General features: G+C 35.2%; 2 protein-coding genes across 2 annotated transcripts in view; one reads left to right on the top strand and one right to left on the bottom strand.

Moving 5' to 3' along the window:
- spz3 (Spaetzle domain-containing protein 3) overlaps positions 1 to 19,561 on the top strand; it is a 153,207-nt gene that overhangs the window by 13,606 nt on the left and 120,040 nt on the right. The window lies entirely within an intron of this gene.
- On the bottom strand, positions 14,454 to 18,982 carry LOC140753781 (uncharacterized). The gene is made up of 4 exons (XM_073088564.1): positions 18,848 to 18,982; positions 16,588 to 17,636; positions 15,153 to 15,261; positions 14,454 to 14,757 (listed from the first exon to the last, which is right to left on the bottom strand). Exons 1-4 carry the CDS (start codon positions 18,897 to 18,899, stop codon positions 14,564 to 14,566), a joined length of 1,404 nt encoding a protein of 467 aa, XP_072944665.1. The 5' UTR covers positions 18,900 to 18,982; the 3' UTR covers positions 14,454 to 14,563.

The following is a 19,561-nucleotide window of genomic DNA, read 5'->3' as shown; positions in this document are numbered from 1 at the left end:
TTCGATTTGCCGTAACTAATCTGATAAATTGGTATGTGTTAGCTTTGCATTTTACATGCCGTTTGTTAAGCAATAAATAAAAAAATGATTTTGTTTTATTTTATTTTTTTATACTCTTTTAATTTTTGTTTACATGTTTAAAGAATGTTAGTTTTATGCGTAGCTTTTAGTCTTATACGTAGTATAGTAAATAAAAGCGTTAGCCGACGTTTGAAAGCCGCATAAGACGCATGCCGCATGTCGCAGCGTTTAGAAAATGCCAGGTCTTCTCAAAGTTATCGACAAAGCCCGCTCTTGTGCGGTAGAGGCCTATTGAGAAGCAGTATAGAGGCCATAGAAAATCGGTTAGCAGTTAAGCCGTTTAGGGGATGGTTGATTTGTGTATAACTAAAGAGGCCAATTATAGAGATTGGCGTTTTGCGAAGTCCTTCTTTTTTTCTGACTTATTGAAAGCTAGAAAAAATATTCTAAAAATGAGCCGTTTACAGAATAGGTTTGAGAACGTCTGGACAATGCATCATAGACTACAACTATACGCTATGAAGCGCGCCAAGTTTTTGGCGCGAAAACTCTGCCTTGTTATTTGTGGTGTATACTACAAGTAATAATAATATTTAATAAAAGCAAATATACCTTGAAACTATGTTTTAGTGTAATAGAAATAGCGAACGAGCATGTAACCTTATTTCAGGGTCATTGCCGCCTATAGAAGTCTGCACTCTGTTATATATCACAAATAGGTTTTGGGGTCCTACTACTAATGATTACAGGTGTACATTACTATTAGATTAAAAAGGTGAGCTTCGCGAAAGCTCTCTGTCCTACTTACCTTTCAACTTTATAACCAGCATATAAGAGCAGTAAATGAAACCTATAACAAAATATACCTATGACAAAAATAGGTGTGACAGTGGTGCCGCTACAATCATACAATAATAAGTTCTACCATATTATTGTGTGATAAGCATTTTACACACACATACAGATGCAGACATACAAATACACACAAAGACTTCACATATATATTTGACCATAATATACATTTCCTAGGCTATATTTTCGAATCGGTCTTTCGTCGTGCGTATTACGCCGCCATAGTATCGGAAACGAAAGTAATAGTATTTACTATCGATACTATCAAATCAGAGAGAGTGTTCAATCCAATGGGGTCATCGACACGGTGCGTAATAAAACGAATGTATTGAGTGTTGGCAGGCATCCATTTATACGAAAAATGTCGACGACTTCGCCTGCTGCCCTAAATATCGGACGAATAGTAAGCACGACTTTATTAAAATCTCTAGCATAGACTGACCTGATAAAGAAATAAAGAAATAGGTTACAACGAGAAAAGACTTACAACATAGCCCTCGTTCGCCTGTCCCACTAAAAGGAAGTTCAGATTGGAGAGAATATAGACTAGATCTATGGATTATGTCATACAACACCAGTTAACTATAATTAATCCATAAACGTTCTCTTATGTGGACATTCTAATAGAAAGAGAGTATTATTAGGTACTGTTGTCACTGTACTTGTCAGTGTTTTTGGTTCTGTATGGTTAGGTTGAATTGCTGCACAGAAAGACGATGAAAGATGATGCCTCCTAAATATACACAGGAATAAAGCGAATGGCGCTACTATAGACTCCATATTTCTGGATCAAGTCACACCAAGAATAAAATGTCCGTTTATTGTCCTGCTCTACATCGACATTTCTATAGCGATTGCGTGGTCTGGTGTGTAGTTAATAATGTAGAGTTGAAAGATGGAGCAAAAAATACACTGAGAGGGTGTATATAGGGAAAGCTTTTATATTTAACCATGAAATCATATACAAAACACTTATGCACATTACACATGACTATAAGTGTAATGGTATTTAAGAATAAAAAATGTAAAAATACAATAAAAAGTGGTAAATATTAGACAATAATCTGATAAAGCTTAAGGCAAACTATTTTTAGGATATTTTTTATTAAGCCCTTGGCGGCATCTCGTAGTGAAGCGCCGGATTCTTGGTCCAATTATTTGTCCCGAATTAGCCGCGGAAGTAATTAATATACTCGAAAACAAAATAACCGTCTCTACTGCTACGTGATATTTATACTCCACTTTAAAATATTTTTTTGGTTTTGTAAATAATTTTATTAATGAATTGTGATTACACAGATATTGATTTTTGAGTCAATATGAATTAACCAATTTAATGTGTTTTCAAAAATAATAGGGATTCTTTCGACACTTTAACGTTAATGAAACAAATATTTTCTCAACTTATGAAATATAGAAACTTAGAATAACACAAAATAAACACCAATGCCATTGTTTTGGTTTGAATGATGTATAAAGATCATAAGCGAAAAGTCTATGAAAAAGATACCACGTATTGAAACTTAGTTTTCAGTCGTGACGCATCTGTGATTGATGTCTAGTGGAAGTCATGTCTTATTTTTGATCAGTTACAGATATCCGTTGTCGACAGTGTGCACTTAATAATTATAAACAATGACTTAATAAACAGCCCCACTAGGTTTTTTTCAACCCAAAAATTTCTAGTCTTAAATAACTGTAAACAAAATATTGTTATTTTTTTAACATAAAAAAATAATCTGCGATTTAGATATTCACTTTGTATCAATAGCTGACTCAATAACACATTTCAAGGTGAAGCCTCGTTGTCCGTGAAACGAATTCATATAAAAACATGTAAACATGTCGTTATAAACTACCTGTTATATGCTATACTGTGATTCATAAGTCACGCGCGAAATACTTGCCTACTACATACTCACTTACTAATTGCTATTTATACCTACATAGTCAGTTTAAGAGTTAATAGTCACCTGTTGATGCATTTAAATGTAGCATTGTTTTAACAGTATCCGTGATACATATGTACAGAGTAGAGTAAGTAATTGTGTCCTAGATCCATCTCCGTTGTCCCTGTAGTCTCGGGACTAGAATAGGGCTACGGTATCCCCTGCCTGTCGTATGAGGCGACTAAAAGGGGGCTTCTGTGGTTGTGGGCCGCAAGTGTGGGAGCTCGAACCGTCCAGCAAGTAATCCGGGAAGGAAGACGGTGTGTGTGGCCGCATACCATTGCAAACACTAGGTGTGTGGGAGGAGAGTAAACTGTTCCCCAAAGGAAGAGCCCGATTGGGGGGCATCGCGCTCGAAGGACTCCGGTTGTGTTCCATCGGAGATCCCGGAGTTCTCCACGAAGCGCCGAGGACGGCCACCGTGGGGGTTTTAGTGCGGTAAAAAACCCGGCGTCGCTCCAACGTCGTAGGGTACCTTTTGAAGGTTTCCCCCTCGTAAACAAAAAAAAAAAAGATTCATCTCTGTGACTCCGGTTGCATTTCGATGGAGTTCCCGGAGTCCTCTATTTAGTGCTGAGGACGGCCCTCGGAGAGATTTTAGAGGATAAAAATCACGTATAATCTAGTGTTGCTCCCATGATATCGGATACCTTTTGGTTCCCGCCTAGTAAACAAAACAATGGTTTTACTCCGCGAAAATTGTCTTACGCAGGTCTTTTGTCTTTACGCATTATGTTTTTCTAGGAAGTGCTTTCATGTGTTGACAATCGTTTCAAATTTCATATCACTATTGCAAAGATAGGATAGGATTTATTATAATGTTTTTAAGGAAAAGATGTATGACGGATGATGGTTCATACATATTTATCATTCGATTCTTGCAAATGCAAATTCTGCATTATTTTCCTCTTTTAGTATATAATATCATTGTTTGCATAGTACATATATGTATTATTTATTGGTATAGGTCAAACATTTCGTTCTCATTTTACGATAACGCTGAAGCAATGACCGAGCTTCGCTTGATGCCTAAATTTTATTCAATTGTTATAAACCAACTCATTTTAATTAATTATAGGGAAATGATTGTTTGTTACAATCATTTCCCTATAATTAATTAAAATATTATTTTATGCTAGGAGTGACAATTTAGTATTCAGTCCATTTGGTTTGAAGTGGTCATTGGACCGAAATAGGATAAGAGTACCACCTGTAACCGATTACAGATGGCGCTTATAGCTTTGCAGGTCAAAGAAGTGCTCTATCTTGCCCTTTCATTTGCATACACAATAGGACGGTAAATACTGAACTTACGGTCATCCAGCAATGAAAGCCGTAAAAGTAGGAAATCATTTTAATATCAATACAAATACTATGAAGTAAACAAATGAGACTTCAAAAGTTTGGCCATCAGTCGTCAATAGGATTGCTCAAAGATGTACAACATTCATACAAAACATAAGCCAAGGCGTTCCACTTGCGTAACTACGAGAGCGTGTATTTCGCAACAACTGGTGTGACGACCATAGCAAAGAACGCCATAGTCAAGTCGACGAAGGAAAGAGACGCACTGTTGGTGTTGCACCTGTCTCCCTCGCACTCGTTGCAGCTGATCAGCTTCAAGACGTCCGCGTGGGTGGAATACGCTTTTCGTATGTCGGAGCAAGACCCTCTTTCAGACGCACATCCTCGTATGTAGCGCGGATTGTTCATGTCTGGAAATTTAAAATGTTGATATTCAAAATAACTGCCAATTTCTGCGCTATACTGCCGACCAAAAGTTTGAGACCACTTGTAGGACCATTTTTATTACCTACCTCTGATTACACTAAAATTATTAATAATCTGTAAATCTGTCTCCTGTCAAGTGTTGTTACTTGTTTATATATTTCTTGTTTTATATATTTCTTTGGTAAATAAAAAATGTACTGTAAAAGGGTCTTTTTGCAATCTCTTATATCAAAGTCCGTGCGACCGGTAGGTAGAGTCATTGTTTTCTTTTGTAATTATGTACTCACGGATTGTTTTGTTTTTATTTGACTTTAACCAAATTGTATAATTGTTTCAGCTTCCTACAACAGATGTCACTTAGCAATTTGCAGTATTTGGGAAGTCATTGACTCAAAATTGTACTTAATCCGTACGTGTCGTCTTTTCTGTTAAGTAGTCGTCAACATGGAAAAATTGCATGAAATTAGTCCTGATTATATCTTCTATTATCATTTTATATTCCGAAGGTAAATCTGAACGTAAGATTACTTCACAACTTATGGAAAACTTGTATTCATCAAACTATTATTCGTTGTAAAGAAACTGGCAGTAACCATGATTGTTCACGGTCAGGAAGACCAAGAGCGATCAATCAGCGAGGACAAGTTCATTGTAGTTATTGTAAACGAAATAAATGGCTATTAGCCCCCATAAATTCGCGCCCAAGTTGATAAATCACGTATTGCTATTAGAATGTATTTGTTAAGGCCCCAAATAAAAATAAATGGATGCAGTGGGCGCTTGGTCATCAAGATTGGACCGTGGAAGATTTTAAAATCTGCTGAGGAATCCACATATGAAATATTTGATACGAAAAGGTGAAATTAATAGTGAACGCTGTTTTATTGCAATAATAAAAGCATAATATTATGAATATATTGTGTGCTCTACATTTATACAAACGCCTGATCAGATATAATAGCACACGTTCGCACAAATTTGCTATGGTAGTAAAATCAGATAGTAAGTAATATATTTAAAGTACTCCTAACATATCTTACTAATACTGTAACATACCATTTAAACTAAAGTAAATCAATCACTTTGAAAGTGGTAGAACCCTTTGTGGTTCGGATACGGTTACGGATATAAAATTAATTCGGATTATCCGCTAGTTTCGGATAGGTTCTGTTACGGTGCTACGATCTTGGATACTTGGATTACAGCTTTGGATAGGTTCGGATATACAATAGTTTAGGTTACGCTTACAGAGTCCCATAACAACCCTCCTTTATAAATTGGTTAAGAACTACACAAGCCGCGGAGTACATACCAGATACTTACATCTATATTGTTCAGCGTAAACCACACATCTGCCTTGCTTCATCGGATCCAGCGAATAAGGGCATAGTTTTGAACTCGTGTTCTTTAGAACTTGCGCACAGTCATTGCATACGTAGCACTCTATTAAGTTCAGGGTGACTGGGCTCGGTGGCGGCGCCAGAGGTCGGTTCAACAATCCTGTGTTGATTGGGAGGATGAAGCCTGAACGGTCCTCCTCTTCAATTGGTTGTTCTTGGGGCTCGTTTTCTATAGCAGCTGGAGCAGGTGCAGGTTGGTCTATGGTTGAAAAAGAGTACATTATTATGTAGGTAGTAGATGTATGCAGTAGGCATCGTATGATTGGTCATAATTCATACTACGTCGTTTGTTTTCAAACTTCGCTGGTTTGTAAAATACTAAAGTGTTAATACTTGACCATATAAATTTCAGAAGTGTCAACACACTTCTTTGGTTTCTTATTAAGTTCTAATAAAACTGACACGTTTAAATTATAAACTTAAAGTTCTGGCACTTTTTTTAAGCAATCATTTTATTTATTTTAATTTCATTCCCGTGCTAGAACCGAATGAGTAGGGGATCAAGTAGAATTTCTCTTCCATTTTTACTTTTTATTTGTTAATATCTAAAGTTCATCCCAAATGTAGCTTTGAAAGCCTCTTAAAAATTATTACGATCTGCTTTAATTGGAAGATTTTATTATATGAAAAACAGTAAATATCTTTACCCGGATCTGCAAGGCTGTAAAGGCCGACGACCAAAGTCGCCAATGTGACCAAGACAAATGCAAGCTTCATCTTGTTTCCTACCTCGTGACTGTCGGCTAAGACCCTTTGGTTCTGATCAGAATATTATATAGAGAGTTATCGTTAACCAATCAATAGATTCAGCGTGCTCGCTTGAGCCTGAAGGCATGCATCCAGCGGAGCGTATCCCGACTTTGTGACGCGTAAACATTTGTTCGGACAAACATCGAAAATTTTAATTAAGAAAAACCTTGCCCAGTTTTCGGTGAAGGCTACAGAATAGAATCTGATTTGATAGATGTGATGAACACATTTAGTGTACTTATACGCTCATTATTAATAATCAATCCATCCTATGTTTTACCTATTATTACTAACGGGCGCAGGTGAAGAAATCACTGATCTGATAATCTAGTGCTTAAATATTGTCACTATAATCACGCAAAAGTATAATCCTTACTAATATTATAAATCCGAAAGTAACTCTGTCTGTCTGTCTGGTTGTCTCTTCTTCACGCGTAAACCACTTAACCGATTGTAATGAAAATTTGTACAAAGATAGTCGGAGACCCGAGAAAGGACATAGGATAGTTTTTATCCCGGAAATCCCACGGGAACTAGGGATGGCGAATGGCGATCTGAGATCGGTTAATCGGAGAATCGATCTTTTGGACCAAAAAAATCTATTATAAAGATATTAGTAAGGATTGAATCGTAAACTATGCATTTGATCAAGTGATGATCTTTAGCAAAGTTGTTGCCCATGAGCCCACGAAGGTTCCAGAGATGGTACGACCAATTTTCACCAGAAGACGCCACTGTCATTCCAATGGAGGTACGAATTTTCAGTTTTATGTATGTTAGTATGTCATATTATTTTCTTTTAAACGCGGGCGAAGCCGCTGGCAAAAACTAGTGTATAATATTTTTTTAATGTAATTAAAATGATAGCGTATCAATATCATAAGCCTGTATAATTTCCGGGAAATAAATAATTTCCGATCGTTGATGTTTAATCCATTTATCTCAAGATTGTTTTATTAATAGATAATATTATCCAAGTATTATCTGCTTCGATTATTTATTTATAGAGAGATAAAGGTTTCTGAAGGGACCGATACTTCATAATATTTCATTCATATACTAGTTACGATTTTCCGTATATAACTGGCAATTTCTACTCATATTTTTAACGAAATGAAATAAATATTATAATACATAATAAATAGAAATGGGTAATTATAATAGTAAGGCACTGGCGTTGTTGTCTGGTTTCATCTGCGTTTGAAACAGTGTCCATATTTTTTTCCATTCTTCCATTATCTCTGCTCCCGTTTGCTCCACTCCGCTGCTCATACTCTGCTCATGTAGATATCTTAATAGTGATTTCATTAAATTCCCTCGTATACGGAGTTCTACGTCATACATGATGTCAGATATTACTGAGAAGTCATAGGGGATTCCCGGGATTTAATTCGTAGAGTACACAGACTAGCGCACTCAAACAAAAATATATCTTCAAAATTATAGTAGGTATTAAGTGAGGATTAGATAAAAGAGGGAAAGCCCTATAGTTTATTTTCCATTCAAGGTATCTAAGCCAATTTTTTCTAAGTTATCAAAGTCACGCACACACCTGTGTATATGTGATCATTTCTTGCTTTAACAGTTAAAAAAACATATATTCATTGTAATACGTAATCGTAATATGGAAATATATTTTTACAACTCATTTATCAGATCTTCATCACATATTTACATTTATAAAATTATATTATCGGTTTATAAATATTGGACTTATCTGTATTGAATTTAAATTTTTATTAGGTACGAGTACTATTGTAAATTATATCACTTGTAATGTTACGTAAGTATTTACATGTTTGTTTGTTTGGATGTAATCGCATATTTTACATTATTTCTCTTTTTACGATGCAGTATCTAAATTGCAATTAGAACCATTTTTTACAAAATCACATTAGCTAATGAGCTTGCGGTTCGGCGCCGGCGGCACCACCACCACACCTATTTCTGCCTAATAACAGCAGTGTTAGGCGCTGCTGTGTTCCGCTTTGAAGGGTGTGGCAATTGAGACATACTTTTTCGAGGCGTTCCAGCTTAGTCCTCAGGAATATCGGAATATCTAATCCTATCTGGGGTTGATCACAGATGTCCATGGGCGGCAGTAGCCACTTACCATCAGGTGGACTGCAGCCTTGTCTGCTACCTAGCTAGCCTATATTATAAAAAAATATGTAAGTTAGCCGTATCCACACCCTTTCAACGGAACGCAGAACTGCTTTACACTAAAAATGGTTAAGGCAGTGGCTGAACTCCCTGTCGAACCGTAATAGCTCTATCATCTTTAATTTTTTTCAATCTCTCAATCATTTAATAAATTTCGTCTCATCTACCCGAGGTCGGACACATATCCCTGAGGAGTTGCAATTCCTCATGTAAGTGCCTCTCCCTTGGACTTAACAAGCAATTGTCCTTTACAAGTAATGCTAAGTTTCGTAGATAAAAGTTAGAGGGCTATAAATCAAAAACGAGAAATATTCTACAAGATACTTTAATACTTAATATACAATATTACATTTAGGAAGAACCAAGATCTTGTAGACACATTAAAAACTAAAAGAATACTGGCAATAGGCTTAGTACATTATGTATTTATACTAAAGTAAACATGCATGATTCACACAACTAATGAGAGGGTTCCTAAAATGTGATGACAGGGTTGGAAGTCTCCTAAGCATGACATAACATCTAATTAAACGAGAATTTAATTAGGAGTTTAAATAATTCACGAGGTTACCCTTTATTCTAGTTAAAAATACTTCCATAAACAATCATGTAAATTCTAAAGTTGCCGAAAACGTGTGACAAAATCTACTTACAAACACTGAGAAGTTAATATTACAGTTAATTAAAATAAATATACATTAATGAATAAAGCTATTAATAATGTGATCAGAGCTATGCCTGTTATAGACGCCGAATTGCAGAGATTTCCTTCACAAACTGAACACCGTGTAAGATCTCCCGTGAAGCCTCCAGTTAACGCTCTACAGCGATGCTCAGCGTCACCAGACCCGAAGGAACAGCCCCGAACTATTTTGGTCGTATCATTCTCTGAAAAACATGCTCGAATTACATTCGTATCATATATTTTGACAGGCACTGATCGCCTAATTTCTGAAAGTCTATTTTTGACCCAAGGCGTCCATGATTCGAATCCATCCATCTATGATATTTCAAAAGTACGTTTTAGAAAATAACTATTTTAGTTAATATAATGATGTCAGTAAACATCGTGAAAAATCCTACACGCTCGAGAGCTTTTTATAATTCACAAAGAAGTGGACTATGACCTAAGCACTTTTAACCTAAAGGAGACCCAAGCTTGGTAATGAAACTTATTCGTTCTATTACATTTACACAATAATAAAGCTAGCCCTAGATGGTAGCAATGTAGAAGACAAGAGATGGTTATTTTTCTGTATGGACTTGACACGCCTAAAACAATTTTCACTGATTGCAGGCAAAGTTTATGGAGAGGCACCCTTTTGAGGCAGAATTTTAATTACAAATAACAAAAGTAAATTTATTATTTTTATGGTTATTTCTTTCTTTATATGTATATTGTTTGACGTGTTTAGTGACTACGCACTATTATAATGTATCGTCTTACCTTTATATGAGGTAACGACACATCGGGTCCCTGATGTTACGCCGTTTTTAATATCTCTTAGTGTCCTTATGAGAATTATTCTGGGTTCAGTTTTGATCGCCATACCTCCGTTATTTATCTGTAAATAAAGAAGTTTAAAATTCAAGCTCACTTTTTTATAACATTGAAATGCAAAACGAGCTTGAAATCCACCTAAAGGTGATGCCATTGATGTCAATGGACAGCAATGACCAACTTCATATACTTAGAACGAGAATTCTACCAAAGCTGATTGGAGATGCGATGCTATTTTTGAGAACTAATTTCTACTCTATCGTTTCAGTGGAATGGAGTGGACACTCCATTCCACTGAAACGAAGAACTACCTGACACTATGAAAGACACAGTGAAAGATGTGGCAGTGGTACTTTACTGTTCGAATTATACTTTTTCTATCAAACATTCATACATTTTATTTAATTTTTAGGGGTTTATATTTAGTCTGAAATCAACTTCAGGTCTGAAAGTTGTGGAGGATATGAAAAAACGGACTTGCATTTCAGACTCACAAATTTTGAAAGGTTAATATCTATTTCTAGTGTGAAGCAAGTCTTACATTTCGATGCATGTGCTTGAAAGCTGACTGATTTACATTCAAGTCTAGTATTTAGTCCTTAGATGGGGCAGCGCAACTGTGATCGACTTCAATAGAACACCTGTTCTATGTGATGTTAGCTTAGAAGGTGTCGATGGGCAGTGGTAACCACTAATCATCGAGTGATTTGCATGTTAACTTGTTACTTCAAAATAAATTAAAAATATATCCACAAACGCTCTTGCTAATTTATTCTTTGGTGCTTAAGAAGAGAACGATAATTCATTATAGAATCACAAGTCATTCTAAATAGTAACTCTAACCTAGTAGCGGTCATTGCATCAATATGAAATATAATTTGACTTACTTTGACTAACACGTGATCAAAGAGCAAAAACAGAATATAATGTACTACAACTATCAAATTTTAATGTAGTGAAATTACTTACCTCAATGGATACATCTGTAACTCGTTCATTTCTTGCTGGTACCTCTATGTTTGTTGCATCTGCCATCGTTGCTTCCGTATTTGTTACATCTGTATTAAATCCGTCTGTGTTTGTAACATCTGTGTAAGATCCATCTGTTGTGGTTGAATCTGATATAGTTGCGTCCGTTCCTGGTGCCTCAGTATTTGTTGTACCTGTATTGGGTCCATCTGTTATTGTTGTGTCTGAGTTTGTTGCATCTGTATTAGGTCCATCTGTTGTGGTGTCCTCTGTACTTGTGGCATCTGTAGTACTATCATCTGTAGTTGTCGCCTCTGTGTTTGTTGAATCAGTATTAGGTCCATCAGTTGGTGTTGCCTCTGTGTTTGTTACATCTGTATTAGACCCATCAGTTGGTGTTGCCTCTGTATTTGTTACACCTACAGTAGTTCCATCTGTAGTTATTGCCTCTGTGTTTGTTGCATCAGTATTAAGTCCTTCAGTTGGAGTTGCCTCTGTGTTTGTTACATCTGTATTAGATCCATCAGTTGGTGTTGTCTCTGTATTTGTTACATCTGCAGTAGTTCCATCTGTAGTTATTGCCTCTGTGTTTGTTGCATCAGTATTAGATCCGTCAGTCGGTGTTGCCTCTGTATTTGTTACACCTGCAGTAGTTCCGTCTGTAGTTGTTGCCTCTGTGTTGGTGGCATCTGTAGTACTTTTATCAGTAGTTGTTGCCTCTGTGTTTGTTATACCTGCAGAAGTTCCATCTATTGTTGTTGCTTCTGTGTTTGTTACATCTGTATTAGGCCTATCAGTTGTTGTTCCTTCTGTGTCTGTTGCATCTGTGGTACTTCCACCTGTAGTTGTTGCTTCAGTATTTGTTACATCTGTATTAGGCTCATCAGTTGTTGTTCCTTCTGTGTCTGTTGCATCTGTAGTACTTCCACCTGTAGTTGTTGCTTCAGTATTTGTTACATCTGTATTAGGCCCATCAGTTGTTGTTGCCTCAGTATTTGTTACATCTGTATAAGGCCCATCAGTTGTTGTTGCCTCAGTATTTGTTACATCTGTATAAGGCCCATCAGTTGTTGTTGCCTCAGTATTTGTTACATCTGTAAAAGGCCCATCAGTTGTTGTTGCCTCAGTATTTGTTACATCTGTAAAAGGCCCATCAGTTGTTGTTGCCTCTGTGTTTGTTGCATCTGTAGTCGGTTCATCTGTTATTGTTGATTCTGTATTTGTTGTATCTGTATTAGGTGCATTTGTTGTTGTTGCCTCAGTATTTGTGGCATCTGTAATTGTTGTCTGCGTGGTTGTGGCATCTGTACTAGACCCATCTGTTGTTGGTTGATCTGTGAATGGCGTTTCTGATTCATCTGGTATGGGAGTCTCTGTTACAGTATCATCTGGCTCTATGCAAGTTTGTATGTGGCTTGCGTTAACTTCATCGCAGTCTATACATACGTAGCATTGAATACTTTCAGCTGAAAAACATTTCCTTTTTTGTTGAAAGTTAATATTAAAAATACACAGTTATGAGAAATAATAAAAAAAAAGTTTTTAATGTGAATTGCAATAAAATTATTGAAATATTAATTTGCTACACTATAAAACAAAATAGTTGCTCTTGGGGTATCAAATATTAATAATTAATTAATAACGATAATTATGTGGTTTAAGTAGTACAACTGTTTATTTCCTTGAATACTTATACATTACATTGTAGTAAAATATCTTTAAAATATGCTAACAATAGATTTCAATTCGATAAAATCGAGAAAATAGGAAAAAAACTAATTGAAAAATAATGACAGCAAAGTAAACCGGTACGAAAGACTTTAAAATAAATACTTTATTTTTCTATTCCTATTGTAAAAATAATTATGAGAACTTAACTCAACTTGTTTCATTTTATTTTTGCATTTTTATGTTTAATCTTTAGCAAATTTGAACAATATTTCCCACTACTCGAGTTTTTTTTGTAAATTTAATAATACTAATAATTTAATATAAATTAGATAATTAAAATACAAATTAAAAATAATAAAAAACAATGAGTTAAAAAAATTCACTACTCGTATAAAGGGATAGATTATATAATTTTCGTAATATAATTATTTATTGGATGCGACACTTTAATAGAATTTACAACTGCAAGTATAAAATGTAGCGACTTACCGTATGCACGTATTTGGTTTACAGACAAGATGTAAATACACAAATATACTATTTTTTTGGCACCAATCATTTTTAATGTCCACACTACACCACCGAACACAACAACCGAATATGTAGTGGAGTGTTCTCCGGTATAAGCTTAAACCACCCCGTTATCTCCAAAATGTAGAAGATAATAGTTGCAAAATATTAATAATGCAGCAATCAGATATAATTATTTATAGTCTCGAATTCGTTATGTTGAAAATAGTCTTGATAACATACCTAAATATATGTTTGTTATCAAATTATTTCAGTTATAGTTTTACGGTTTTTCTTATCAAATGTAAGCATTTAATTACTAATGACGTAGGTGTGAACATTTTATTATTTTCTATATTTTAATAAACTAAATTTAATTTAATATTCATTTCTATACTTAATTATGTGACTATATCAGCCTCAATCTGTCTTCGACGGACTGGAAAACAATTCATAAGTTGTTATGTTACCTACTATTTTTAAGCCTGGAAGGTAATACAAATATCGATTTTTAGTGTCTTTTGTGTATTTACCTTAAATAGGTCTATCTAAAAGATATAAAAAGATACATAGTAGATACATCATATATTTGTTATTTTATAACATCTATGTATATAACACTAAGCTATACAGTAGCTTTGGTTGATATTTACAGTTCACAAGTTTCCATAATCAATAATTCGATCTATAAGTATCACACGTTGTCGCCCGATAAAACTCATATCACAGATAATGCTTTCAAAATTATCGCTTAAAGGTACCGTGAAAGTTTACCTTAGCTACCTACATAGCATACTTATGGAAAATTACAAATAAATTCCACATTAAAATCCCATAAAAAATACTAAAATATATTTTTACCTAAAGAAACTTTATGAAATAGTTGCGATATTTATGTATATGCGTATATTAATAGTTTTAATTAGAAACAAACTGTATGTCTTAATATTTATTGGAATATTTTACAATAGTAATAGCAAATAAATTTAAGTTATTTTAATATAATTAATATATAATTAAATAAGTTACGTATTGTGACTTATACTTCATAGATTAAGGAACATGGCGGATAACAAAGGAATCAAAGCGATTACAGACTTTGTTGCTGAATTGCAAAGATTCCCTTCGCATACAGAACATGTTACGACATCCGCCCTCGCACCTAACACTTCTTTGCAACGAGTTGTATCATTGCCTGCCTTGAAGGAACAGCCTCGAACGACCTTCTTCTTTCCATTTTCTGCAATCATTAAATAAATAGCATTAAAATATATTTGCACTTTATTAATCATTTTAATTGTCCTTAAATAAGACTGTAGCGGAGATAATCAGTGATAGCTTAGTGGCTAAAAATTCCGCCTTTGATTTGATCGTGGTTCGAATCTCAGGCATGCACCTCTGGTTTCAAGCTTTCTGTGTTAAAAGAGCTTATCACTTGCTTAAATGGTAAAGAAAAACCTTTGAGGAAACCTAGAGACTTAAGAGTTCTTAAAAAACACTTATCGGGGTGGACTGTGGTTTAAAACCCTCTACCTTTGGGAACCGTGTCAAGTAGAAGGACAGTAATGAGTTAACGAAGAATCATTTGAATCACTGTTAGTATGACTTACTATTATAAAAATAATTCATCTTTACCGTTATACGAGGCAACAACACATCTTTTGTCCGATTTTACACCGTTTTTATTTTGTGAAGTACTTAATACAGCTCTACGTTTCCTTGAGCGATCCATAACGTTTGCCATCTGAAAGAAATAACGCTACGATATTTAAAAAGTAACTGGTCCCTTTGAAGAGATAGTCTAGTAGTATGAATCTTCATATTGTCTCTGTTCAGGATTCGACCCAAGCTCTGCAGGCTTTCTATATTACAGCCATAGATTAGTAAAGATTACTCACTCCTAACAAGAAAATGTACCCAGTTTTGAGAATTGAAATAGTGGCGTAAAAAAGTTTTGCCACGTCTCGGTGCTAAAATTTCCCTAAAATATTAGAAATTATTTAATTATCACGTAAATTACGCAGTATTAGTTATTTATTCGTAAATTTTCTCTAAAAATGTTTTTATTTGTCAAGAATTAAAAAAAAGAACTTACTATAATAAGCCATTTGCGGCTTCATTCAATTTCAAGGCGGCAAAGTATCTTTACTAATCTATGATTACAGCTATATATAAACAAACACCCAGACCTAGATCAGAGTTTGGTCGGGGTTCGAACCTAGAACCCACAACATGTCAAACCGGCAAGGCAAACGCTTCGCAACGCAACTAGTCAAAATGGAACAGTATTGGGTTGATGAAAAGTTTTTTTGATACGACTCGTTTCTGCGGGAAAATACTTGACATACTAGGTTCTCATTTGAAGGGTATGGTAAGATACTTAAATAACATACTCGTAGCAACGCACCTACTCGTATGACTAACTACATAATATGAGTCTTGTGTCCTTGTTTCATTAGACGTTTTGCTAGAAAAGCAAGTTAGTAATTAGACGTACTACTCAATATATTTGGGTATTACCAAATATGAAGATATCACTAGAATTAAAAGTCCAGAAAACGTTTCAACGAATTATGATATCACAATATAATTATTAGTGACTTCATTTAAAAGGCACGTAGAAATCAGGAACACCCATTGTAATCGTGTTTATAGATCTACATACGTGTTCTTTTTACAGATAAAATCGCGATTATGGATACGAAAGTCAATTTTTGTGAGTTGTTGATAATACTCGTCCTTAGTTTCAAGTAACCCAAATGTAAAATAAAATTGTAGTACTATTAAATTTATAAGTATAACATAACTTGACCTAATACCTAATTAGAACTTCATAAAAATATTTTTATCTGGTAATACAAGTTAGCCAATATAGGATTTCAACTAATTGGAATCAATGTTACTATTCAGTATGTATGCACGCTTAATTAAATTCATTAATGTGAATTATTCGTTGAAGATACGATAAAAAGTAAGGGATACGGATATAGATATCTTTTTGCCTAAGACCGGATATCCGTGGGTATCGATACGGATATCCGGCACATTACTAGTTGTTTTTCATACTTGCCTTGACTTCAGGGATAAATGATAAAATCTGCGGCTTAATGTTGGAGGAATCTTTGTCTTGGCTAATTTCTGTAGTTGATTCTTCCACATTCGAACTATCTGTAGTGAAGTTATCTGTGGTGGAACTATCCGTAATAGTATCATTAATATCAGTGGTAGCACCATCTGTAGTGGAATCCGATAGATCTGTGGTATTGTCTGTATTGGAACTATCTGTAGTAAAATCGTTTGTGGCGGGATTTTCTGTTGTGGTGTCGTCCGTGGCGATATTGTCTGTAGTGGAACTGTCAGTAGTGAAGTCGTTTGTGGTGTGATTGTCTGTAGTAGGATTATCTGTGGTAGGATTATCGGTGGTGATATTGTCTGTAGTGGTTCTATCAGTAGTAAAATCATTAGTGGTGAAATCTGTAGTGGTATTATCTGTGGTGGGGCTATCTGTAGTCGAATTATCTGTAGCAGGATTGTCAGTAGTGGGAATATTTGTGGTGGAATTTTCCGTAGCGAGATTATCTGTAGTAGAATTGTTCATGTCAGAGTTGTCAGTAGTGAGACTATCTGTAATTGAATTGTCTGTAGTAGGACTACCTGTGGTGGAACTGTTCATGTCAGGGTTGTCAGTAGCGGGACTACCTGTAGTTGAATTGTCTGTAATAGGACTACCCGTGGTGGAACTGTTCATGTCAGGGTTGTCTGTAGTGGGAATATCTGTAGTTGAATTGTCTGTAGTAGGACTATCCGTGGTAGAACTATTGATAGTAGGATTGTTTGTAGTAGAACTATCTGTTTGTGAGTTATCTGTAGCAGGACTATTTGTAGTGGAACTGTTGATCCCTGGATTGTCTGTAGTGGAACTGTCTGTTGCGGAATTATCCGTGGGGGGAATGGTACCATCTGAGGTAGCCCAATTTGTACTGGGATAGTCCGTTGTGGGGCTATCTGTAGTAGGACTGCTGGTTATTGGTGGCACTGTAGTGGTCGAATCACATGTTACTTTGTAAATATCTTTTACGTCTTCACAATCTTCACACACGTAGCATTGAAAGTCTTCCGCTGCAAAATTATTAATTTTATTGGATTGAGTTAGTTAAGTACGCACTAGATGGCAACCCTCAATTGTCTCCGTCAAATTTAAAGTTTGCTTAATAATTTGAGTGTGGTAAGTCGAACTTAATAAAAAGGCGTTCCACCTTAATCTTGAAGGTGTGAGAACCCTTTGTAGTTCGACATCGGCAGCACCGCCGCCACACCATTTCTGCCTAATAATAGCAGTGTTAAGCGCTGCTGTGTTCTGGTTTGTAAAGTGTGGTAAGCTATTGAACTCTTCTTTATTGGGACGACACGGCACGACACGACATCGGCGCTGACAGATTTTTTGTCAGTTGTATCAATGTCAGCATAGCTCATTTACCACCATCCGTATGAAATCAACCGTACCAGTTTGCTTTTGTACTTAACTGACGTCACAAGGACATTTTAGTAATTCTCTGTCCAAGCGAAACCGATTTAAAATAGGAATATTAATCTTAGATAAATTAATTGTTCACATTGTTGTCCATAAATGAATATAATATTAAGAGCTGTGTTCTTTCTTTTACATTACAGGTACATAGACTTACGGCGTCTATTTTGATATTACGTCTGTGGTGTCCCTGCTGCGTCCTAATTAAAAATAGGTTTATAATTATAACTAGTCATATCTTATGGTTCTCAATGCTTAATACGTTTTATTTCCTACGTCATAAAAAGTAGTTATTGCAAGCTATAGAAATCTACAATCAACCCCAAATTTGGATGACTAAGTAGGAATTTGTATCCTCGTATACAAATTCGTGCTGCCAACAGTTTTCAAATACATATGAATGGCTGTTGTAAAATCGAAATTGGTATGGTGTCTATAATCATATAGATAAAGATAAAATGAATAATATTGTGCAAGAAAATACTATTTTCATCGGGCAATATGTTAGGGCTGTCGACTTTCAAGCAATCAAGCAATCGTGACCTTCAAGGTTTTAGTATACCTTTTTTAAGTACAAGAGATATTCCAACTTAATTATCTACGACATCAACTTGGGTAAGAATTAATTACTCTAAATAGAACTGTACTAGCAGACCGCCTCTTATCATCTCTGCCTTTTAGTATCACTAATTGGTTTACCAAATTCTTCAAAACAAGCCCTTCAGTCTTCGAATGTCCAAAAAATTTCAGGCAGTCAGCTTAAAATTAATACTTAAAAATAAGAAATATAAAGACAATATACCTCTTGACGAGCCAATCAGCACAAGAACAGCAAACACTAAACGTAACTCCATAGTTGCACCCACTTTCACTGTCGCTCACAATTATCTCGTGAACAACTTTGATTACTGATATTTATAGATGTTTATTACATAGATGGTGTTCTATTACTGTAACTGAGGTAAGAACAAAATAGATGAACACTTCAACTAAAGTCGTCTTCAGAACTATTCAGATTAACAGATACCAACTCATTTTCATGGTTCATGATTTAACCTTAAAGCGTGATTGAATAAGAGACAAAAACGAATTTTATACATTTTATTATTAGTCTTTTCCTTAATTATATCAACTAGATCGTTTTTTGTATAGTATTTAGGTTTCTTGCATTTTTTTAACAGCAAAAAGTATTTTGTACTTAAGTATATCAAAGACACTGAAAAGAAAACATTGTGACTATTTATTGGCGTTTTATTTAAAAACAACACCATGTATACGTCAATCTAACACTTGAATACTATCGGATAAATGCAAACGCCTCTAAAGATAATACAACATAAATTACAACAGACCGCTGATAAAACGTTTCCCGACAATACGAATGATGTTACATTAAGTACATTTTAACTGTGCTCCTAGCGTACCCGTGGTCCCGGCAAAGGGCGTCCAGAGGACCATCGTGGGGTTATAGTGGTAGGAATCCGGTATATCCTCTCCGCTGCCTCCGCGGCTGGGA

Source organism: Epargyreus clarus, unplaced genomic scaffold (assembly GCF_041222505.1).
Source record: "Epargyreus clarus isolate Ecla_fem2 unplaced genomic scaffold, WU_Ecla_fem_2.2 ptg000027l, whole genome shotgun sequence".
Classification (NCBI taxonomy): Eukaryota; Metazoa; Arthropoda; class Insecta; order Lepidoptera; family Hesperiidae; genus Epargyreus; species Epargyreus clarus.
This window is presented reverse-complemented; position numbering and strand designations above follow the sequence as displayed.

Coding starts and splice junctions, on each gene's coding strand:
- LOC140753781 (XM_073088564.1), bottom strand. CDS start 18,899: ATGGAGTTACGTTTAGTGTTTGCTGTTCTTGTGCTGATTGGCTCGTCA. Junction 15,262..16,587: donor CATTTATCCCTGAAGTCAAG/GCAAGTATGAAA, acceptor TATTTCTTTCAG/ATGGCAAACGTTATGGATCG. Junction 14,758..15,152: donor TGTTGTTGCCTCGTATAACG/GTAAAGATGAAT, acceptor TAATGATTGCAG/AAAATGGAAAGAAGAAGGTC.